The 21,613-nt window shown below is 51.2% G+C and overlaps 1 protein-coding gene across 1 annotated transcript; it reads left to right on the top strand.

The window, feature by feature from the left end:
* Window positions 1–5,801: 5,801 nt before the first annotated feature.
* LOC138686400 (serine/arginine repetitive matrix protein 1-like) lies at window positions 5,802–12,193 on the top strand. Its single transcript, XM_069789078.1, has 5 exons — window positions 5,802–5,874; window positions 5,925–6,127; window positions 6,206–6,311; window positions 6,924–7,065; window positions 12,019–12,193. Exons 1-5 carry the CDS (start codon window positions 5,802–5,804, stop codon window positions 12,179–12,181), a joined length of 687 nt encoding a protein of 228 aa, XP_069645179.1. The 3' UTR covers window positions 12,182–12,193.
* The last annotated feature ends 9,420 nt before the right edge of the window (window positions 12,194–21,613 follow it).

Raw genomic sequence — 21,613 nt, forward strand, 5'->3', positions numbered from 1 at the left:
CCAGTCAATATTGCACTCTCTAAAATCAAACAACAACAAAACAAAACCGTGACCCTGTAGCTTTTTTTTTTTTTTTTCTTCTTCTTTCAGAGCTCATCCCTGCCTCAGCATTTTGTCTTGTCAGAGCATGAAGCGCAGGTGATCCGTACCCTGACGACTTCTGCATGTGATGAATGCCTGTTCAGAAATAGTCCAGATCTGCAAGACTGGTGTCGTTTTTATGGTTTTAATCATCATAACTCAAATTTTATTTACTCACGCATTTGTGAGGAAACTAATTAACTTTTAGACACTGCCTCTCCTTTTTTTGGGGGGTGGGGGTGGAAATGCGTTAGAGACCGAACAACATTACGATTCAGAGCTCCCAACCACGAGGGAGTGGTGGAGAAATCAATGAAAGCAAAGACCAACAGCAGCAACATCAACTGAAAGTTGGCTTTAATTCCGATCACGTACTTAAGCGACTCTCCAAGTCTATGCCTCGGTCCTAGGAATGACTAGTCCCTTTTTGGAAGGACAAACTTTTTCACTTAAGTCCTAGACTGAAGACTCCGCTGAATGGAATGGGGATTGTCCCATGAGACAACATGCCATCAACACTCTTAATGGGGAAGGAAAAAAAAAAACCCAAATAAAAATCAAGTTTAAATACCAGTTCCCATCATGTTTCGCTCATTACATTTCTACTGGCATCTAGGTGCTCAAAAATGAACTACAGGGACACCACATATTCCTAAAAATTCAGTTATACATAAAAAAGTAAAAGGCTATTTCCAGCTTGCCCATCAAATCAGTATGAACAGAGAGAAGAGAAACACTCGACCCTGAAGAAGCTAACAGGCAGCTCTGAATTTACCAGACAGGAAATTTCATTCTTTCCCCTGAAACAAAAACACATCAAGGGACCAGTTCAGGAACAGGGCACGATCTGTTAACAGCAATTTTTCCATCAGCTTTTCTGCACTAGCAGCAAATTTGCCTTCTCTGTGGGTTTAACGTGGAGCATCTGTAGTGCCCTCGAACTCGCAAGTGTTTCTCTCCGCTCCCCCAGCCTGATACGTGCGATTACCTGAGCAGCAAGCGGAATTAACCACTGTCGTGGTTTAACCCCAGCCAGCAACTAAGCACCACGCAGCCGCTCACTCACTCCCCCCCCCATCCAGTGGGATGGGGGAGAAAATCAGGAAAAGAAGTAAAACTCCTGGGTTGAGATAAGAACAGTTTAATAGAACAGAAAAGAAGAAACTAATAATGATAATGATGACACTAATAAAATGACAACAGTAGTAATAAAAAGATTGAAATGTACAAATGATGCGCAGGGCAATTGCTCACCACCTGCCGACCGACACCCAGCCAGTCCCCGAGTGGCGAATCCCTGCCCCCCACCTCCCAGTTCCTAAACTAGATGGGACGTCACATGGTATGGAATACACTGTTGACAGTTTGGGTCAGGTGCCCTGGCTGGGCATGAGAAGCTGAAAAATCCTTGACTATAGTCTAAACACTACTGAGCAACAACTGAAAACATCAGTGTTATCAACATTCTTCACATACTGAACTCAAAACATAGCACTGTACCAGCTACTAGGAAGACAGTTAACTATATCCCAGCTGAAACCAGGACAACCACGCAGGATTTTCTTCGTGTGACGCGGAAGGTGACACTGGGAGAAGAGGAGACAAAGAAATGAACCTGCTTGTCACACCCAGCCAACGGTGAAAAGACAGGGGAGGATTCTGCCGGAAGGGCTCTGCACCCCAGGAGCTCCCGCCGGCCGGTTTCTCTCCCCTTTGCCCGGTACCGAGGGGACGACGACACCTCGCCCGCGCCCCCTTGCAGGGGGGGCTGCCCCAGGAGAGACGGGGGACCCCCACCTCGCTTCTGCCCGCGGGAACGGACCGGGAGAGACCCTCCACGCAGAGAGAGGAGCGCGGCGTGGATTGCATGCCCGAGGGAAGAGGCCAGGCTCCCCGCTGGCAGAAGGACAACTCGCCTCCCTGCTGCTCGGAGCGGCTTGCTGCGGACAGCCCTGCCTGCGCCCGGCCGCTCTTCCGCCGTGCTGGGAGCGCAGTCCGGCCGACGGACGCTCCAGCGAAAAGACGCTCCAGCTAATCACGCCTCCTGCTCCTTACAGCCGCAGGTACTTTTGCCTCTGGCTAATGCACACTCCAGACAGCGGACACCCCGCCTCGTTCCAGCTCCCGCTTGCTACAGTTCTGGCTCGTTGAAGCCCCAGCTCCGCACTGAAGCTCCGGCTGATTTCAGCTGCTTCTCCTTACAAGCTCCAGCTACGTGCAACGGTCTGGGCTTTCCATAAGGTTGTCTATCAACTGCTGTCAAAACTGGAGCATTGGGATTAAACATCAGAGTTACACGCCGAATAAATATTCGTTAGTTTGCGCGATTAATTACTTAACAACTATTCTGAGCAGCGCAGAAAGAAGAGCTGGACTCAAAGAGGGCACGTGGGGTCTGAAAAGCGCCTTTCCCCCCCACAGACCATCACAGATGTTGAGTTCGGCCTGCTGCGTGCCGGACTCCCAAACTTCGGCGTCCGACACAACCAGACCCCCATCTCCGGGGAGGGTCCACGCACCCTGCCCGCCCCCCGCTTCCCCCCGCAGTCCCCAACACCCTCCCACCCGCCTGCAAAACCAGCCAAGCCGGCTCCCGCTTTTGGACTCCGCACCAGCTGACTCGGGGCCCATTTGGGAGCCAAAAAACCCGGCTGCTGAGCCCGTTCTCAAGGCCCAAACACGCAGGGCCGGACCTCTGTTTCTGGGCCCAAAGCCGCGCAGCTCGGTCTGTTTCCGAGCCCCCACATCAGCCACGCGAGCCTGTTGTCAAGCCCCAGGAACAGAAAACTTGTTCTCCGTTTCTGACCCTGCAGTGCCCACGGGCGACGCTGAGCGTAGCCACCCCACAGCCCTGCACCCCCGGGGCCCCACACGTAGTTTCGGGGAGTGCTCGGGACCTGCGGAGGGCCCGGCCCCACGCCTCTGCCGGGCAGCCCCAGCACAGGCAGGGCGTCGCTTCACGATTGCCGTTTCAGGCTTTATTTCCCCGCCATCACCGGCACGGCCAGGCCCCCACCCCAAACCCCCCAGCCGAAGCACCCCCGCGGGTAGCCGGGCCCAGCCACCCAGAAAACAAGAAAACCAAAGAGGGTACAAGACAGAGACCGTGGGGAAAGGCAAGGAGAAGGACACAGAAACAGAGAGAGCGCGGGAGGGATAGGGAGCAGGACAGAGAGATGGAGCAAGAAAGGAAAAAAGGACAGGAGGCAGAACCAAGGGAAAGAGAGACAAGGACGGGGAGCAGGACAAAGGCACGGAAGAGGAAAAAAAAAAATAGCGACGGGCTGCAGGACAGAGATGAAGGGATTAAATAGACACAGGGAGCATGACAGAAGGACACAGAGAGACAAAAGGGACAAAGAGCAGGCCAGCATCGGAGGGGAAAAAAACCAACTGCGATGGGCAGCGGGAGAGAGATACGGGAAAAGAAAAAAGTACTGAGGAACAGAAAAAAGAAAGAAGCGACAGCTAGCTGGACAGGCGGACACACTTAGAAAGGGCGGGAGAGGGAATGGGGCAGAGAAAGACAGACAGAAAAGGTAGCGAAAGAAAGCAAGGCAGAGGAACAGCAAGGCGGGGCGGGGGGGGAAGGGACAGGGGTCTGGACAGAGATGGAGAAATAAGCAGCAGGGACAGAGGAAAAGAGACAGAAAGAGGGACAGGGAACATGGCAGAGAAGGAAAAATCAGGACAGCGGCAGGACGGAGATAAAAAACTGGGACGGTCCTCAGGACAGAGAGGAATACGAATACGAGCAGGGAGCGGGACAAAGGGATACAGCGAGAAACGACGGGACAGGAAGCAAGACAGCGCGACAGACAAGAACAATGAGAGAGAGAGAGAGAGAGAGAGAGACTGACAGAGATAGAGACCATGAGAAGCACAGGGGGTTGGGAAACTTAGAAAGATAGGTATCAGGAGCCCTGCAGAGAGAGGGAGGGTGAATAAAAAAGGGGCAGGAAGCAGCACAAAGGGTCACAGAGAGTAAGAGATGAACAGGAAGGAGGACAGGGACAGTGAGATCCAGAATGACAAAAATAAACAGCAACAGCAAGCAAGACAAAGGGATAGAAACAGAAAGTAGGAAGAAGAGAGATAGGAAGGCAGGGACACAGAGCAGCACGTACAGGCGCAGAGAGGAAAAGAACGCCAGGGGAACAGGCCAGAGAAATTGGGAGGCGGGGAAAGAGGCGGATGCAGATCAGGACAAGGAGATGGAAAAAGGAAAAAACAGCGACTGGCTGCAGGACAAAGACAGGGATGGGGGGGTGGGGGGGAAGAGGGAGAGCGAGCAGGACAAGAACGCAGAGAGAAAAAGAAAGGGGGGCAGTCGAATGAAAGAGAGAGAGAAAGGGGGAGAGGAAGAGGGAGCAGGACAAGTGAATAGACAGAAGAGGAGAGGTACAGGGAAGCAAAATTTAAAAAAACAAAAAAAACCCAAACGTCACAGCAGCACGAGAAAGCGACGGGAACAGGAGAGGGGGAGGGAGGGACCTGGACGCACAAGAGGAGCGACAGGGCCCCGAGGGCCCAGGACTCACCACAGCTCTCGCTCTTGGAGCTGCCAGGAGACCTTGCCAGTTCAGATGCTTCTTTCTCCTTCTCTCCTCCCTTCCTCTTCTGTAACTCCAGTCGCTTGGCTGTCCTCCACATAACGGAACACGCGAGCACCTCGCAGCTCTTACGAGATGAGGCCTCCTAGACACGTAGCCTCACTCGCTCGCTCACTATGTGGCCGTACCGCGCTGCTGGTCATGCATACAGACCCTGGCAGTCTAACCTGCTGTGGACTACGAGGCGGGATCCTCCCACACCCAGAGAGGCAGGCTCTCTCTTGGCTGCAGCGGGAGGCAGCTGCCAGCCAAATGGCCTTCTGTTTCTTCTTCTTTACCTTTCTGTGGCCTCTCCAGCTTCAGCAGCTCCCGTCCACAGCCAGTAAGCGCTCCGCCTGTCCCTCTGTGCTCCCGCGCCTCGATGAGAGGGAGGCCAGGCAGAGACAGCCCACGCAAGCCTGAGGCCGCTGCAGTCAACGGCATCCCCGGGGACGAACGGACAACCGCACTCACAGCGTGGCCTCTGGGAGAGGGAAAGAGGCAGCAGTGACCGTTATTACCGTAGCTCGACCCTGGCCGGAGCCCCTCCTTCCGCAGGGGCTTCCGCAGACGCCGCTCGTTCCCCGCGCCGCTGCTAACGGCACCCACGTTCAGGGAGACTCGAGAACATCGCAGGGCCAGCTTGCTGCCCTCACGACAGGGCTCGGGGGCTGCCTGCGGCTACAGCACAGGCTTCAGGGGAGGGGCTGGAGCTGGGGGCAGCCGCACGGGCCGAGCGAAGGCGCCGGGGGAGCTCCGGCGACTCGGGGAGGCGCCCGCTGGCCGCGCCTGGGGGGTGCCCGCCTCCGTCCCCTCTTCCCTTCTATCGGCTCTCGGGGAACTGCCCGGCGCTGCCCTGGCCCGGCTCGCCTCCGGCGGACCGGGAGCCTGCCGCGGCGGCCGCTTCGCAGCTTCCCGTCCCGCCAGCCCCGGGCGGCCAGCGGGCAGGAGGCACCCCCCACCCCCGCCGGAGGGGATCGCTCGCCTCACCCGCGGTCCCGGCGCTCGCCCGCTGCCGCTGAGACCCCCGCCCTGCGCGCCACCACGCTGCTCCCAGGGACCGCGCATGCGCCGGAGGGGTCAGAGCCGGCGAGCGAACGCCGGGCTGCCCCACGCGCAGGATGGCGCATGCGCGCGGCGTCCGCACGGCTGGTCGTGGAGCGGGCGCAGCGGGAAGCCCGCGGAAAACCACACGAAACCGGTAACGCTCCTGCGTCTGACCTTGTCGGACTCCGGGGGCCACGGCGGCAGCGAGGACTACGCCGCGCCCGAGAGCCACGCTACCGCCCGGCCGCCGAGTCCGCGAAAACTACAGCTCCCGGCATGCCCCGGGAGGCAGCCTGCCCTGCTGCCTGACCCCGAGGGGACGCCGCTTCCGTTTCCGCCCACCCCCACGCCGGCGCAGCCGCAGTTCCCGCCGAGCCCCCAGCGCCGCACCGGGCAGCTCCGGCGCGCTTTCGCCGCCCGGCTCCGGCACGGCGCGGCACCCCCCGCCCGGCTCCGGGCAGCGCCCGCCGCCGCCGCTCCGGCACGGCGCGGCCCGCTGCCGCTCCGTGCGTCCGACACGGACCCCGCGATCCTCCTCGGGGCTTTCCCCGGAACCCGCCGGCCGACTGCGCAGCCCCGCCACGGAGCCCGGTGAGCACCCCCCCGCGCGCACGTGCTCCCAGCCGCCCTGTGAGCGCGCCCCCCCCCCCCCGCGCGCACGTGCTCCCAGCCCCCCTGTGAACCCCCCCTCGCGCGCCCCCCCCGCCCTCTCTGCGCACCCCCCACCGCGCGCACCCCCCCCGCCCCCTGCGAGCACGTGCTCCCAGCTCCCCTGTGAGCCCCCAGGGCTCGGCCTCGGCCTCGGCACAGGCGGCCCCCACCTCCCCCGGGCCACCCCCGCCTCCGACGTTCGCGGTCCGAGGGGCGCCCGGCCCCGCTCACCTTCTCCCGAGGGGCAGCCGCACCCCGGCCACCGCTCCGCTCCTGCCTGGGCTCCCACCGGCCCCTCCCCGGCCCCTCCCCCGGCAGCCCCCCCTGGCCAGGGAGAGGCCGTCCCCATCAGCCTCAATGCCCGCACCTGCGGCTCCTCCAGCCCCGGCCCGCAGCTGTGGTACCGAAATCCGGAACAAAACTCCTCAACACCAATGTGAACTTAAGCAGCAGGCACTTCCTTGATTGAATGAAAGATGTCAAGAGTCAGCTGAGTTGGAAGAGGTGTTAACTGGGGTCAAAATACAGATTTTAATACCCCTCTTATTTTAGTTCTAAGACTTGGCCATTGCCAGGTATCATCTTTTCCATTTACCCAGGTCCACCAGCGAGGCCACAAGGGAGATTTCTTCCAGAGAGAGGATAGAGTTACTAAGTCTAAAGTCCACGATTTGCCTTTCTCCTTCATGAAAAGGTGAGTGGATCATATATCATCACTAGTCACCCAAACAGTTAAGCCTGAACTTTTCACCTGTCCTTTAATACAGTCAACTCCAAGCTAAATTTTTTCTGTTTGGTCCCGAAGAGGGGACCAAAGATCATGTAAAATATTATTATGCTTTCTGCAAATACATCCCCATCTTAGAGCTTTAGCTACTAGAGAAAGTCTTTGGAGTTTGGGGTCAGAGGAGCTGCAAGCATAAACCTTCATTCAGCTCTGTTTAGGATGTGTGATTTTTCTCTGGTTGTCTAAACCAGTCTAAATTTCCATAGATGGTCCCGACTCTGGGTGGCTCAAACAAGGATCCTGGAACTCCAGTAAATTCTAAACATCGTTTTATATTTTAAATATGATCCCAAGTTCCTTTTTGCACTTGTCTCTACGGTTTTGGCAACTGACAGGCCCAAGGGGTGCTTGTACAAGTTTCTCCCGAAGGGCGATTAAATGAATTCTTTTGTCCATGAGGTGGATGGTTTGGTAATGTTATAATTCACAACGCTATAATTCCTTCTTTCAAATTTTAAAAAAACAATTGCCTTTTAAATCCATCCAATTTAATTTGCTAAAATGATTCTCATTGTTCTGCATCTTTTCTCAAGTTTTGGTTAAATTCAATGTCAGTATTCTCCACGGAACTAGATTTTCATCTGACTTTGGAATCGGAAGGCAGGCTGTTACTGAGGTTAAATTTTGTGTCTTTACAAAACTTTGAATCAGTTACAAAACTAGATTTTTTTTTTTTAATCCAAATTACAAAAACGGTTAATCTCAAGATTAATAGCTCAAACAATAATTGTTTCATTTTGTTTATCTCATGTTTAGAACCCCTCAAAAAAAATGCATACGCCCTCTAAACACACAAAAAGATTATTGCCCTCAACAATATTCCTAATAGCAACCCCAATATTATCAACTTTACACAGCTGTTTTCCCAAACAGATAACGTGAAACTTACAGATTTTCAGTTTTAAAGGGCCAGTTTCTTTAGACTTCCAGTTTCTTGTTGGTGCTTTCTTTATTCTTGAATAACGAAGCCAAGGTTCTTCTCCCAGACCTTTACTGCTATAAGGGTTGTTAAAATGACTCGATACGGTCCTTTCCACTTCTCAGTGATTTTATAGATATTCAGTCTCCTGGTCAGAAGGGATGCGCTGCTACGTCCAGTTCTAAGGGTCCAGCTGTGGAGACATACTGACAAAGTTCTTGAAAAGAATTGCTTAAAGAAATCATAACACCTTTTAAAAACATATCTCCAAAGGCACTCAAGATACTCAGAACATAGGACTCTTGATACGGTCTTTCATACAACATTTCATAATGACTTAAATTTTCTTTCTCTTCTGGCTATACTCTGATTCTTAATAGAGCCATGGGTAATGCTTTAACCCATGTGAGGAGTGAGGTTTCCTGACAAATTTTACTCGACTGTTGCTTAAGGGTATAGTTCATTCTCTCTCTCTCTTCCCCTTCCCCCCCCCCCGCCCCCCACTTGCTTGTGGTCTATATGGGGTGTGATAGTCTCAATCTATAGATAATACTTTGCTCAACTTGTCTCATAATCTTTGCTATAAAATGAGGGCCATTGTCAGATGACATTCTTACAGGCACCCCATATTTTGGTATTATCTCTTTGAGCAAGACTTTGAGTACTTCCCTTGCTTTGTTGGTGCGACAAGGGAAAGCCTCGGGCCACCCAGTAAAGATATCAACTAAAACTAGGATATATCCTTCTTTTCAAGGCAATTCTATACAATCAATTTGCTAATATTCTCCTAAAAAATTTCCTTATTTCATAATCCCAAAGATGATCTTATTACTGATTCGGGGATATTTTTATATATAAATTTCACATCCGCTTCTAATTGTTTAAACAATCTTTGTCATATTTCACTTTCTGTTCCCCAATATACTTTGTGATGTTCAGCTCGGGCAATTTCTCTTATTGTTGTGGGTGGGACTATTATTTGACCTGTCGGTGTTACAGCCTATCCTGTTTCATTTTGTTAGCCTGCAATCTAATAATTAATTCTTCATCTTTTTCGTTATAATTTGGAGTTTCTTTAGGCAATTTTGTACTTTTCTCTGGAACTAGTGCTAGGATGCCTTTTTCCGCAGCCTCTTTAGCAGCTTTCTCAGCCAGTCGGTTACCTGCGTTAGGACCGGTCTTACCTAACTGATGTGCTTTACAGTGCATTATTGTGACTGCTGTTGGTTTTGGAATGGTTTCTAACAATTTCGGTATTTGTTCTGCGTGCTGAATGGTGGTTCCTTGTGCAGATAACGGTCCTCTTTCTCTCCGTATCGCTCCGTGTGCACGTCCTACTCCAAAAGCGTACTTTGAGTCTGTCCAAGTGTTGACTCGCTTTCCTTGACTTAGTTCTAGAGCTCGAATAAGAGCTATCGATTCAGCCTTTTGGGCAGATGTCGTCGAAGGCAAAGTTGGCAACGCAATTACCTCCTCAGGAGTTATTGTCTATCTTCATAAACGTTTTGCTTCACAGATGGAACCGCTTCCGTCGGCATATAGTTCCCAATCTGTTTCTTCTAGCGGCACATCTCAGAGATCCAGTCAGCTGGAGTAAACTCTTTCGATTGTCTGCAAGCAGTCACGTTCCAGTTCTCCTTTAACTTGATCAGTTGTTGAAAACGCAACAGGGTTAACGGCAGTAGTAGTTTTTAGGTAAACATCATCTTGTTCCAGCAACGCCACTTGGTATTTCAGCATTCTGCTAGGGGATAACCAATGCCCCCCTTTCTGTTTTAGCACAACAGTTATCATATGGGAAACGTACAGTAATCCTTTGTCCTCTAATCCTTTGTCCTCAGGTGAACTTACGAGCTTCCTGGATCAGTAGCACAGTTGCAGCGACGGCTCTCGGACGACCAGAGCATCCCAGACTCACATTACCTAATCGCTTCGAGAAGTAGGCCACAGCTCGCCCACTTGGCCCTAAATATTGCACCAGGATACCCAGAGCTATACCTTTTCTTTCACGAGCAAAAAGTTCAAGTGTCTTTGTGAGATCTGGCAGGCCTAGGGCTGGCACCCCGATTACAGCCTGTTTCCATTCTTGGAAAGTAGCTTTCTCGGCATCGGTCCAATCCATTGTTTGAGGTTTTGGAGCTGCTCCTATAAAGGTCAGGCCAGCAAGCCACAATTTATAATCTACAGGTGACACCACTCAACCATTCCCGGAAATGCTCGTCATTCATTTTTTTAGTCTTAGGTTCGGGGAGACGACAAATTGCCTCTTTTCTCTCAGTTCCCAATTGTCTCTGTCCTTTTAGGATTTTAAAACTCAAATAAGTTTCTTCTTTCTGGGTTATCTGGTTTTTTTTCTTTTGACACTCGATATCCACTGATTCCCCAAAAGTTCAAAAAGTTAATAGTTAACTTTGTGCATTGTTCTTCCGTCTCAGCTACAATTAACAGATCATCCATATATTTCAGCAAGATTTCTTGATTATTTTCTTTCTTCCAAATCTCTAATTCTCGTGCCAATTGATTTCCAAACACGGTAAGACTATTCTTAAAGCCGTGAGGCAAGACTGTCCACGTATATTGTGTTTTTCTCCCAGTCTCAGGATTTTCCCATTCCAAAGCAAAAACCTCTTGACTATTGGGATCCAAGGGAATACGGAAAAAGGCATCTTTTCGGTCTAACACTGTGAACCATTCTTGTTTCTCCGTTAGGGTTGTTAACAAAGTATAAGGATTTGCTACTACCGGATGAATATCTTGTACTATTTGATTTATTGCTCTGAGGAGGTCTTGAACTAATCTATCATCTTTTTCATTAGCCTTTTAACAGGCAAGATCGGGGTGTTATATCTGGATTCACATTCTATTAACAATTTGTATCTTAAAAATTTTTGCATTACCATTACTAACCCTTTCCGACTTTCCGGTTTTAGGGGGTATCGTTTAATTCTTACCGGATTCGATCCTGGCTTTAAATCAACTCTCACAGGTTCTGCTTTTTGGATTTACCAGGAACTTCCCAGTCCAGACGATTGGAATTACAGCATTATACTTTGACTGGTATAATCTTCTGCTGTCGGTAACCGTCCTGTTAACAACAAAGCCACTGCTTCGATACGTTTAGTTTCTGGAATTAAAGTTTTAATCTCTCCATTTTTAAATTTAATTTCTGCCTCTAAGTTCTCAAATAGATCTCTCCTTAACAGGATTTTAGGAGAATTTGGCACAGACAAAAACTGCTGAGTGACCCGTTGCTTTCCTAATTTCATTGTTAAAGATTGAAAGAAGGGTCTAGTTTCTCGTTCGCTTGTGGCACCGACACCACCAGTTTCTTCAAAACTTAACTCTCCCTCTAAGGTATTTAAAACTGAAAAGGTGACTCTAGTGTCAATTCAAATTCAATTTTCTGTTCTCCCAGTTGAGCTGTAACCAGAGGTTCTGCTGGGAGACTCCCCTCCGGTCCCCGTCAGATACGTTCACTTAAAAAGAACAAATCTACATATGGCACTTTATTCCATTTACTCTCTCTCCTACAAAAAAACAGGAACTGCAATATAGTATTGTAACTCAAAGTTCTGTTTGTTTACCATTTTTCCTGCAATTCACCCCAATGTGCCAATAAACGTCCCAACGGTGATGTTTTTGGTAACTTTTCATCAGCAGTTCTATTTCCTGCACTCTTATTCTTAAACAATTTTGCTAATGCCATTATACTTATATACATTCAAATACCAAATACCAAAGAAATGCAAATTACAATTGTCCCAAATAATACACAAAGTCCAACCCAGCAATAGCTTTCGCTTATGCCTTACGGGCAGACGCCTAGGCTTCCGCTGCAGACGGGTACCCTCCAAGCCCCAACCCTGCGAAGCTTTCGCCACACCTCACGGGCGGGCTTTCCAAACCAATTCCAAAGAAGCAGCGCCTTACCTTTTTTCCAGGGAACGCTGCGAGGAGCTTTGCGAGTCGAGGGTGATGGTTCTCCCCGAGAATACCTCAGTGCCAGCCGGAGTTCGATCGACACTCAATCTCGTCCAGTCTCACTCGCAAGGTCCCATCTGGGTCGCCAAAACCGTTACCGAAATCCGGAATAAAACTCCTTAACACCAACGTGAAGTTAAGAAGCGGGCACTTTGTTTATCGCAGCGCTGGGGACACAGGGGATCGCTCCTCCAAAGGCGTGTCCCGCTTAGTATCAAAATCCATCAGTTTTTACAGACTTTTCTTGTCAGGTCATTGTTACCTAAGCTCCTTCCTTAAAAATGCATACTCTGCTCGTTCTTAAATTTAACCTTTATAATGATCGGTCCTTTGATTATATAACCTTATCAATGTTCTTATTTAAAAACAATCATTGGTCAGTTACACTTAGCTCTGCTGACTGGAATCTTCGATACTCGAATCGAGATGGGAAGGGTAAGGGGGTTTCCAAGCAGCAAACTGGTGTCCACGACGGTTTCCTTAGTTTCCTGAAACAGAACGTAGAAAAACCAGTAACTTCCTGGTGAGGTTTCTAGGGTTAGCTATTTCAAACTTTAACAATATTAAGGTTCCTAGAGTCATGCGAACACAGTTCCTAAAGTTTCTATGGCTACGTTTCAAACTTAACGATCCTATACGTTATGCTTCACAGTTTTACTTCTTAATCAAACCTAACTCTTCTATGGGATTAAATTTTGATTTCTTTACCAGAATATTTGCAACAGCTGGAGCGCAGCAGGAACGGGGCGGGGGGGGGGGGGGCACGGCCCGACCCCCCCCAGCGCCTCACCTCCTCCTCCCCTGGGCTCCCTCACGGCCCCTCGCCTCCTGCAAAGGGAGCGCAAACGCAGCCCGGAGGGTAAAGGGGCCGGCCGGCCAGCGTTTATTCAGTCAGTCGCGCGCCTATCGGGTCCTGCCAGCAAGTCTGCTCCGGGTCTCGGGGCGCCCCCCCGGCGCTCCCTCTGCCCCTCGGACACCTCTGATAGCCTATTTCCATACATTCTATATAGCACGTCTAAATATTGGGATGGTTTTAATATTTTGTACCAGCTGTGGAAACTGGTTTGCTGCTAGGTGACTGCAAAAGTGAGATTTGGTAAATAATTATTAGAAATCTTATACTAACACTACGATTGAAACAATAGACAAAAGTATAGCCAAGCAATTAACTAGCAGAGGTAGGTACTCCTAAGTTTTGCAGTTCTTTGCTCTTATGACTAGATGTTCCTGTACGGTAGATGAGAACAATGCTGAAACTGACCACATGTGATTGAAACTGCGTTAAGCTTCAAGATCAAAGAACAAGGACAAGAATAAAGACTTCAAGGACAGCCAACAAGAACTTCAAATGGGTCGGTGGTTGCAAAAGCAGCCCTTCGTCTCAAATGGATCCTTCATTGCGCGTGATCGGATGTAGGCAGTACTACGATAATCGGTTGCCATCGTTTTTACGTATATGTATACTAATCTGATTAACATGCAATTAGTTATGCTGTATAACCTGTTTGTGCTAAAGCTGTGGCGTGCACGCTAGGTGCAACTATCCCCTGTGTATCCAGCGCTGCAATGAAGAATGCCTGCTTTCTAAAACTCCAAAACGAGTCTTAGGGAGTTTCTTTGACCGGCTTTTCAGTATCAGGGGTACAAGGGAGGAAAGGAAAAAAAAAAAAAAAAGGCAGCGGTGTGGGAAAGAGGGGGGACCAGGGGAGGGGCAGGGAGGGACCAGAATGCGGAAGAGGGGAGACAGGGCCCCGAGGGCCCGGGGCTCACCACAGCTCTTGTTCTTGGCACTGCCAGGAGAATTTGCCAGTTCAGATGCTTCTTTCTGCTTCTCTCCCGCTCCCTCCTCTTCTGTAACTCCGGCGGCGCGGCCGTCCTCCCCCTAGGAGAACACGCGTCTCATAGGTCTTGCAGGACGAGGCCTCCTAGGCACGGAGCCTCGCTCGCTCGCACGCTACGTGGCCGTACTGCACCGTCAGTGCTGCATACGGACCCTGCGGTGCACCTCGGCGGTCTGACCTGCTGCGGACTACGAAGAGGGATCCTTCCACGCGCGGAGAGGCAGGCTCTCTCTTGCCTGCAGCGGGGGGCAGCTGCTGGCCGGCCAGCCTTCCGTTTCTTCTTCTCTACCTTTCTCTGGCCTCTCCAGCTTCAGCCGCAGCAGCTCCTGCCCGCAGCCGGTAAGCGCCCCGCCTGTCCCTTTGTGCTCCCGCGCCGCGAGGAGAGGGAGGCCAGGCAGAGACAGCCCGTGCAAGCTTTCCTCGCCGGCGGCGTTTCCTCACCGGGAGGAAGCAACGAGCGCGGCGGCGCCTCCCGCCGGTGCCGCACTGCCGTTACCGTCGGACGGCACGTGCAGGACAGCGGCAGCCCCGCGCCCTCGCAGCCTGCGAGCTGCAGTACCGAACATTGGCCGCGAGGTGGCAGCGGCGAGCGCTTGGCACAAGGCGCCAGCGCGCATGGGCGGCAGCCCAGCTGCAGTACCGAAGTCTGTTCAATAGGTGGCGGAAGAGAGCGCTGGCGAAACGCGCCGCCACCGCGCATGCGCGGCTCCGAGCTGCTGAACCGCGTTTTGGTTGCTAGGCAACAGCAGGTGGGCGGCAATAGGCGCCACCGCGCATGCGCGGCTCCCGAACACCAGGGCCGCGTTTTGGTTGCCAGGCGACAGCAGGAGCGCCGTAAACCGCGCCGCCGCGCATGCGCGGTTGCCGAGGCGCCGTGTCGCGCTTTGGTTGCCAAGCAACAGTGGCCAGTGTCGTAAACGCGCCAACGCACATGCGCGGTTGCCGAGCTGCCGTAACACCTTTTGGTTGCTAGGCAACAGGAGGAGGCCGTAAACCGCGCCGCCGCGCATGCGCAATTGCGGAGGCATCGTGTCGCGTTTCGATTGCTAGGCAACAGCAGCGAGCGCGGTAAACGGGCAACGGCGCACGCGCCGTTGCCGAGCAGCCGTAAAGCGTTTCGGTTGCTAGGCAACAGCAGGTGCGCCGTAAACCGGGCCGCCGCGCATGCGCCCTTGCCGAGGCGTCGTGTCGCGCTTTGGTTGCCAGGCAACAGTGGCCAGTGCCGTAAACGGGTCAACGCACATGCGCCCTTGCCGAGCTGCCGTAACGCGTTTTGGTTGCCGAGCAACAGCAGGAGCGCCGTAAACCGGGCCGCCGCGCATGCGCCATTGCTGAGGCGCCGTGTCGCGCTTTTGTTGCCAGGCAACAGCGGGCAGTGCCGTAAAAGGCGCAGCGCGCATGCGCATTTGCCCAGCTGCCGTAAAGCGGTTTGGTTGCCGAGCAACAGAAGGAGCGCCGTAAACCGCGCCGTCACGCATGCGCTGTTGGGGAGGCCCCTTGTCGCGCTTTGGTTGCCAGGCAACAGCGGCGAGCGCCCTAAAAGGCGCAGCGCGCATGCGCCCTTGCCGAGCTGCCGTAACGGGTTTTGGTTGCTTGGCAACAGCGGGAGCGCCGTAAAGCGCGCCGTAAAGCGCATGCGCCCTTGCCGATGCGCCGTGTCGTGCTTTGGTTGCCCGGCAACAGCGGCGAGCGCCCTCAACGCGCCGCCACGCATGCGCAGCTGTCGAGCTGCTGTACCGCGTCTCGGTTGCCCGGCAATAGCTGGAGTCCACCGACACACGCCACCGCGCATGCGCCCTTCCCCAACGCCAGTTCCCACCTGCGGTCACCGGGCAGCAGCATCCGCATCCCCGTAATGATCCTCTTCTGAGCAGCAGCTGGATGAGGGATGACTGACAGCTCAGCCCAGCAGAGACCAGCCACAGGCGGCAACTACTTACTGGGGGCACAGGGCTTACGTTGCCCTGCCCTTTCCCCACTCGCAGCCCGGGCAGTCATCTTCATCGCCTCCGTTCCAAAAAGCACCCGAGTGGCTGGAGCGTTTACAGCAGTCAAGTGCAAAGAACAGACAACTCGGGTGGTCGCTTCTGTCCCTGCCCCCCCACCCCATTATCTAGAGAGGAGAAGCAGCACAGGGACCTGCAAACGGCAGGGGGGAGGCGGGGTGGTCCCCTGGAGCAAGCCCCAGGGACTGCTGTATCCCTCTGCATGTGGCATCGGGGTTGCGGGAGTGAAAGCAGCCAGTCAACAGCTGCTGGCGAGAGATTTAAAAAAAAACATAACACCTGGTTCAGGTGACAGCCTGAAGGCAGGCCCCAAGAGACCCAAAGCTGCTTTCTGCCAGAGGGGCAGCTCCGTCCAGCAGGAAACGCCGCGTCCCAGCGCACCAGAGGCGAGCGGCCCACCTGCAAGCGAGCGATACCCTGGCGACCCTGGGGCTCAGTTGGGGTGGGCGCACCTTTCCTCACCTCTGTGCTATCGGAACTCCGCTCTCCTAATCCTGCACGCACGCAAGGCTTCTTGTGCGGGGCTTGTCTCTGATCGAAGAGACGCTGCACGGTGTTACTTACCGCCCCGCCCTCCGGCGTGCAAAGTAATCAGACGTGAAGCAGGGAAAGCAAAGAGGCCTGTCGGGATATTAGTAGTCCTCAGCAGATGACCGCAGAGCCCTTGAGGTTCCGTCTTTGCTCCCTACAGGAGCGTGGCTCCGCACTCCTTGCCGCTCCCGCCAGCAAGCATCACAATTGCCCTTTGCTGCCTGCAACACGCAGTACCTGCGCGGCCCCAGTACTACTGCCGCTTACAGCGCGAGAGGCGCTCGCTATAAAGCGGCAATGAAGAACAAGGACGGCCCGTCAGGATGGCAGGAGGAACACAGAGAGCCTCCAGCATTAGCCAGGCAGGGCTTGCAACTCACCTCGTGTCGTGGTTTAACGCCAGCCAGCAACAAAGCCCCACGCGACCGCTCACTCGCTCCCCCGCCCCCAGTGGGACGGGGAGACAATCGGAAGGGCGAAAGTGAGAAAACTCGTGGCTTGAAACGAAAACAGTTTAATCATTTAAAAGAAACAACAACAACAACAACAACAACTTGTAAGGAAAAGAAGAAAAAAAAATGACAGAGAATGGGGTGCAGGCAGCATGCCAGGGGTCTGGAGCCTGACGGATGACGGGGGGCAGGGGTGGGGGGTGGAATATGGAAGAGGGAAAGGAAGCCGGGTGGGGGGACAGGAGATAGAAGAGCAGGGGATGCGGGGGGAAACAACTCGCGTGGGTTAAAAACTTGAATGGGTGAAGGGGGCGGGCTGAAGCAGCGGGGAGCATATATGGGGGAGAAACACACGCCGGGGAGAGGGTAGGTGAGGGTACAGAGGTGCATGGGGGGACACGGGTGGGGATGACCTACCCCAGGGAGTCCACCCAGGATGATCCACAGCAGGTAACTCACCTGGGATAACCCGCAACAGAGCATCCACACCAGATCATCCACGCTGGGAGGACCCCCAGCAACGCCCCTCAAACTGCTTGTGCTTCATCCCCAATCTTCCCCTAACGGGGGAGTTTTTTGCTTTTTCAAAATACTCAGTTTGGGGTGTGTTTCAGTGCTTTTCCACAACATAAAAAGGGGTGATCTTTTGGCTGTGGGTTTGTGCATGAAAATGGGGTGGGTTTTTTGCTTTCCAGCTGCACAAATCCAGGCGGATTTGGCTTTCCCAGGAGTCCCAAAGTCGTTTGGTTTTTTCCGTTGCAGTCCCAGAATCGGAGGGTTTGGGGTTGTCCTGGTTTCGGCTGGAATAAAGTTCATTTTCTTCTGAGTAGCTGGTACAGGGCCATTTTGGATTTAGGATGAGAATAATGTTGACAACACACCGATGCTGTAGTTGTTGCTAAGCAGTGTTTATACTAAGTCAAGGACCTTCCAGCTTCTCATACCGCCCTGCCAGCAGAGGCTGGGGGTGCACAAGAAGAGTCGCTGAGCTAAAGCAGGATTCCAGGTAAACAGGTCAGCTCGAAATACACCACCTCCTTTAAAAGTTAAGAGCGATTTGAACACTTAAAATCAGCATTTAGGCTAATCGATACCATTTTGAACACCTTCTTAGCATACAAGTAAACACTCTTGCCGGTGCTGGAAAACGTCTCCTCCCTTCCTTACAGCACTGCTGCAGGGAGATAACCCTGGGAGGCTGCGGGATGAGGTCGTACGCAATCAGAATCTATGCTTACGGATCCACCGCAACAGCTACAGCCCTTGCGCTCCTGCTGCTGCCGCTTTGCATCTTGCTTGTTTGGTGAATAAAGCTGAAAGTGAAGTGGAAAACTCCAAAGAGCAAAATGAAAAATAAAGAATAAATCTCAATAATTCACTTTACACTAAAAAGGTGTGCCCATGTTTATATACATCCAATAAAAATACTTATACTGTAAAAGTATTTGATTTTTCCTTTTCCATTACCTTAACTTGCACAGCTCTGAAGTCATACCATTAAATTATCTCTCTCCAAAGTACACAGTTATAACGTGACTAGGGGTTTTTGTGCGTTTTACAGAACGCGGAGGGACACCTGGCCAGCTGAGCTGCCCAAGAGAGGTGCTACTGAACTGCCAGGGAAACACACCATTGAAAGCCAGACAGAAAGAAAGTACTTCAGAGCACTCCGTCAAAACATCAGGAAAAAATCCCCATAATATTCAGTTGCCTCTCTTTTTAAACATTTAGAAAAATACCTAACTGCTTACATACACCTAACATCATATACTACAGCTATTTGGCAGTTACAGTTTAAACAATGCAAGTCAATTTGTAAAATCCCCAGTGCTGCAATACCTCAGACTACCAAAAAGGACTGGCGGATTCCCTAATGCTTTTGGCAGTACCGAAGCATGCAGAGCAACACGTTTTCATGTTATCTTGACTGTTACAACTGAGAAACCAAAGACCAGTGATGCCATCAACTTTAGGAAGATGGGCTGCGCTTGGGTCTTTGGAAGGAAATTGACTTTATTTTTTTTTCTTTTTTTAAAGAGAGTGAAAAGTCTCGTTACTGATGACTTCTACTGTCAAGTCGATCACCTCTGAAGATCCACTCTGATGGGAAGTTCATAAAACAAAATTTCTTTGAGAGAGAAAGACTTCCATTTTGGAAAATCTCTTTCCAACTGAAGTCAAAATTACACACTGTAGGTTAAAGGAAAAAATACATTACTGAAGCAGTAACTCATCAAAAACACCTCAGGACTCACTGTCACCAGTTACAAGGCTGCTAATGCTTCCTGGGAAAGCCTGGACAACGCACAGATGCGACGCCCGTTTGTCCTGTTTTGTCCACATCTCTTCTTTGACCTTGATTGCTTTTAGTACAGATGCTAATTATCTCCGTAACGTTTTTGAGTACTACTATAAGATATTTAAAAAAAAATAATTGACTGTAAAAGCATAAAGCTTTTATCATGAAAACAAAGTCTGTTTCTTCTGAACAGCTGAACTCTTACGAACAGTTTCTTCCCTCTTTTAGTACAAAATTATTTTCACAGTATCATTTACTGGCAAGCACACAGCAACAGAAGATTATGCTTTCAGGAAGAGAAAATAAACTGAGGGAAGTAAACTTTGTATAGGTGTAACATGCTCCGGAACAGAACTTATTTTTAGTATTTGTGTTAAAATATTTCATGTAAAAAAAAGTAGAAGGAGAGTCGGCACACTCTCAACGTTAAAGTCCATACCGCAAGTACCTTTGGAAAAATGCAGACACACATCGTAGGCGTACCTTGTACTTGCAGGCCACTACGGAATCTTTCCATCTGTCTTGTACCGTCACGGCAGAAGAAAGGGCAACCACGGCGAAACGGTGCCAGCTGACATCCAGCTGAGAGAAGAAAAAAAAACATTAGCACAAAGCTGGGTAGGAATCCAAAGCTGCCTTTTTTTTTTTGTGAAGATTTGTGAAGACAGTACGACTGAGCGGAGGAAAAAGTATTTTTGCGTCATCTTCGGTACAGTTGTTGACACAGGCCACTAGAGCTTTTGCATTTTTCAGACAACCGTGCCTTTTTTTTTTTCTCCCTTCTTTTTTGACTCATTGGCAACTTTACTTTCACTAGAACTCACTTTCCTAGATACACGCAGGTGACAGACATAGAGACCTACATACATTTTCTCAAGCCTTAGTATAGCCGAGGCTTCATCACCCTACACATCCCAAGTTGAGTAGTTTTGCTAAAGAGCACAGCAACACATCTGTCCTCGTGAACTGCCTCGCTGCAAAAAAGGAATCATTTTTTCCAGGCCGTTGCTCCAAACGGTCAAGATCTTTTAAAACCGCAGTTGTGCCACCAAACCCGCTCAGGGTCCCTCCTAGCTTTTGACCGCCCTGAGATTTAACAGGCACATGCTCCATTCCATCTTCCAACAGCAAAAATACATTAACGCTCTCAGACCCAGAGCGCAACCCTACGGATGTCCACGCACACACCCTGCCGTTTTGATGAGGAGCCACCGAGCACCCCTGCGAGCACAGCTGCACGCGCCAGATCGGTTTCCCCTACGCCGCGAGTTACCGGTTTCCGTGAACGTAGTTTCTGACGCTTTAAACCGAAAACCGTATCTCGACGCTTCGCCACAGCAGAAACGACCCATCGCTAGAACGCTACAAAAACGCAGTGACACCAATTGCAAACCCACAGCAGCAACAGCTCCAGAAATATTTAGACCAGGAACAAGGGAGAAAAATAAAACAGCTTCATCTCACGCACAGGGGAGCGGCAGGCAGAGAAAAGGGTCGGCATTCTGAGCCCTTACAGAAAACGGGCATTCTCCTTCCATTCCTCAGCCCGTCCGTTAAGGTCTAAATACCGCAACACTACTACGGCAACGTCGAGAGTAGGGCACAGCAGCCCTGCCACTGGACTTGCCACTGACCCATGCTATTTACGTAGCAGGACGTGTACGCAGAGGGACACGTTTTGCCACACACAGCCCTGAACTTCCTGAAAATTTACGTTTACCAAAAAAAGCCATTTGGAACATATTGCCAAACAACGTTCGGCAAGAAAGCTTTGATGCCTTTGACACACGCAAGTTTCTGGTCACTTGCTATTTGCTTCCTGTTGCTGCTGCTGTTCTTCCTTCAGAAATTCTACTCGTCGCCAAGTTATTCACTACTGGTTCAAGCATTTGCCTTCCTGGTATTACCAGCACATTCACAGAGGCAAGTAACTTAATTGCTCTTCTACAATTATCCAAACAACAATTACAGCCATGAAAGAGAAGGAGAGGTCAGGCAGCACAAGAGCTCTGCAGGCTGGCACCAGTCAATATTGCACTCTCTAAAATCAAACAACAACAAAACAAAACCGTGACCCTGTAGCCTTTTTTTTTTTCCTTCTTCTTTCAGAGCTTATCCCTGCCTCAGCATTTTGTCTTGTCAGAGCATGAAGCGCAGGTGATCCGTACCCTGACGACTTCTGCATGTGATGAATGCCTGTTCCAAAATAGTCCAGATCTGCAAGACTGGTGTCGTTTTTATGGTTTTAATCATCATAACTCAAATTTTATTTACTCACGCATTTGTGAGGAAACTAATTAACTTTTAGACACTGCCTCTCCTTTTTTTGGGGGGTGGGGGTGGAAATGCGTTAGAGACCGAACAACATTACGATTCAGAGCTCCCAACCACGAGGGAGTGGTGGAGAAATCAATGAAAGCAAAGAC

This window comes from Haliaeetus albicilla, chromosome 8 (assembly GCF_947461875.1).
Source record: "Haliaeetus albicilla chromosome 8, bHalAlb1.1, whole genome shotgun sequence".
Taxonomy (NCBI): Eukaryota; Metazoa; Chordata; class Aves; order Accipitriformes; family Accipitridae; genus Haliaeetus; species Haliaeetus albicilla.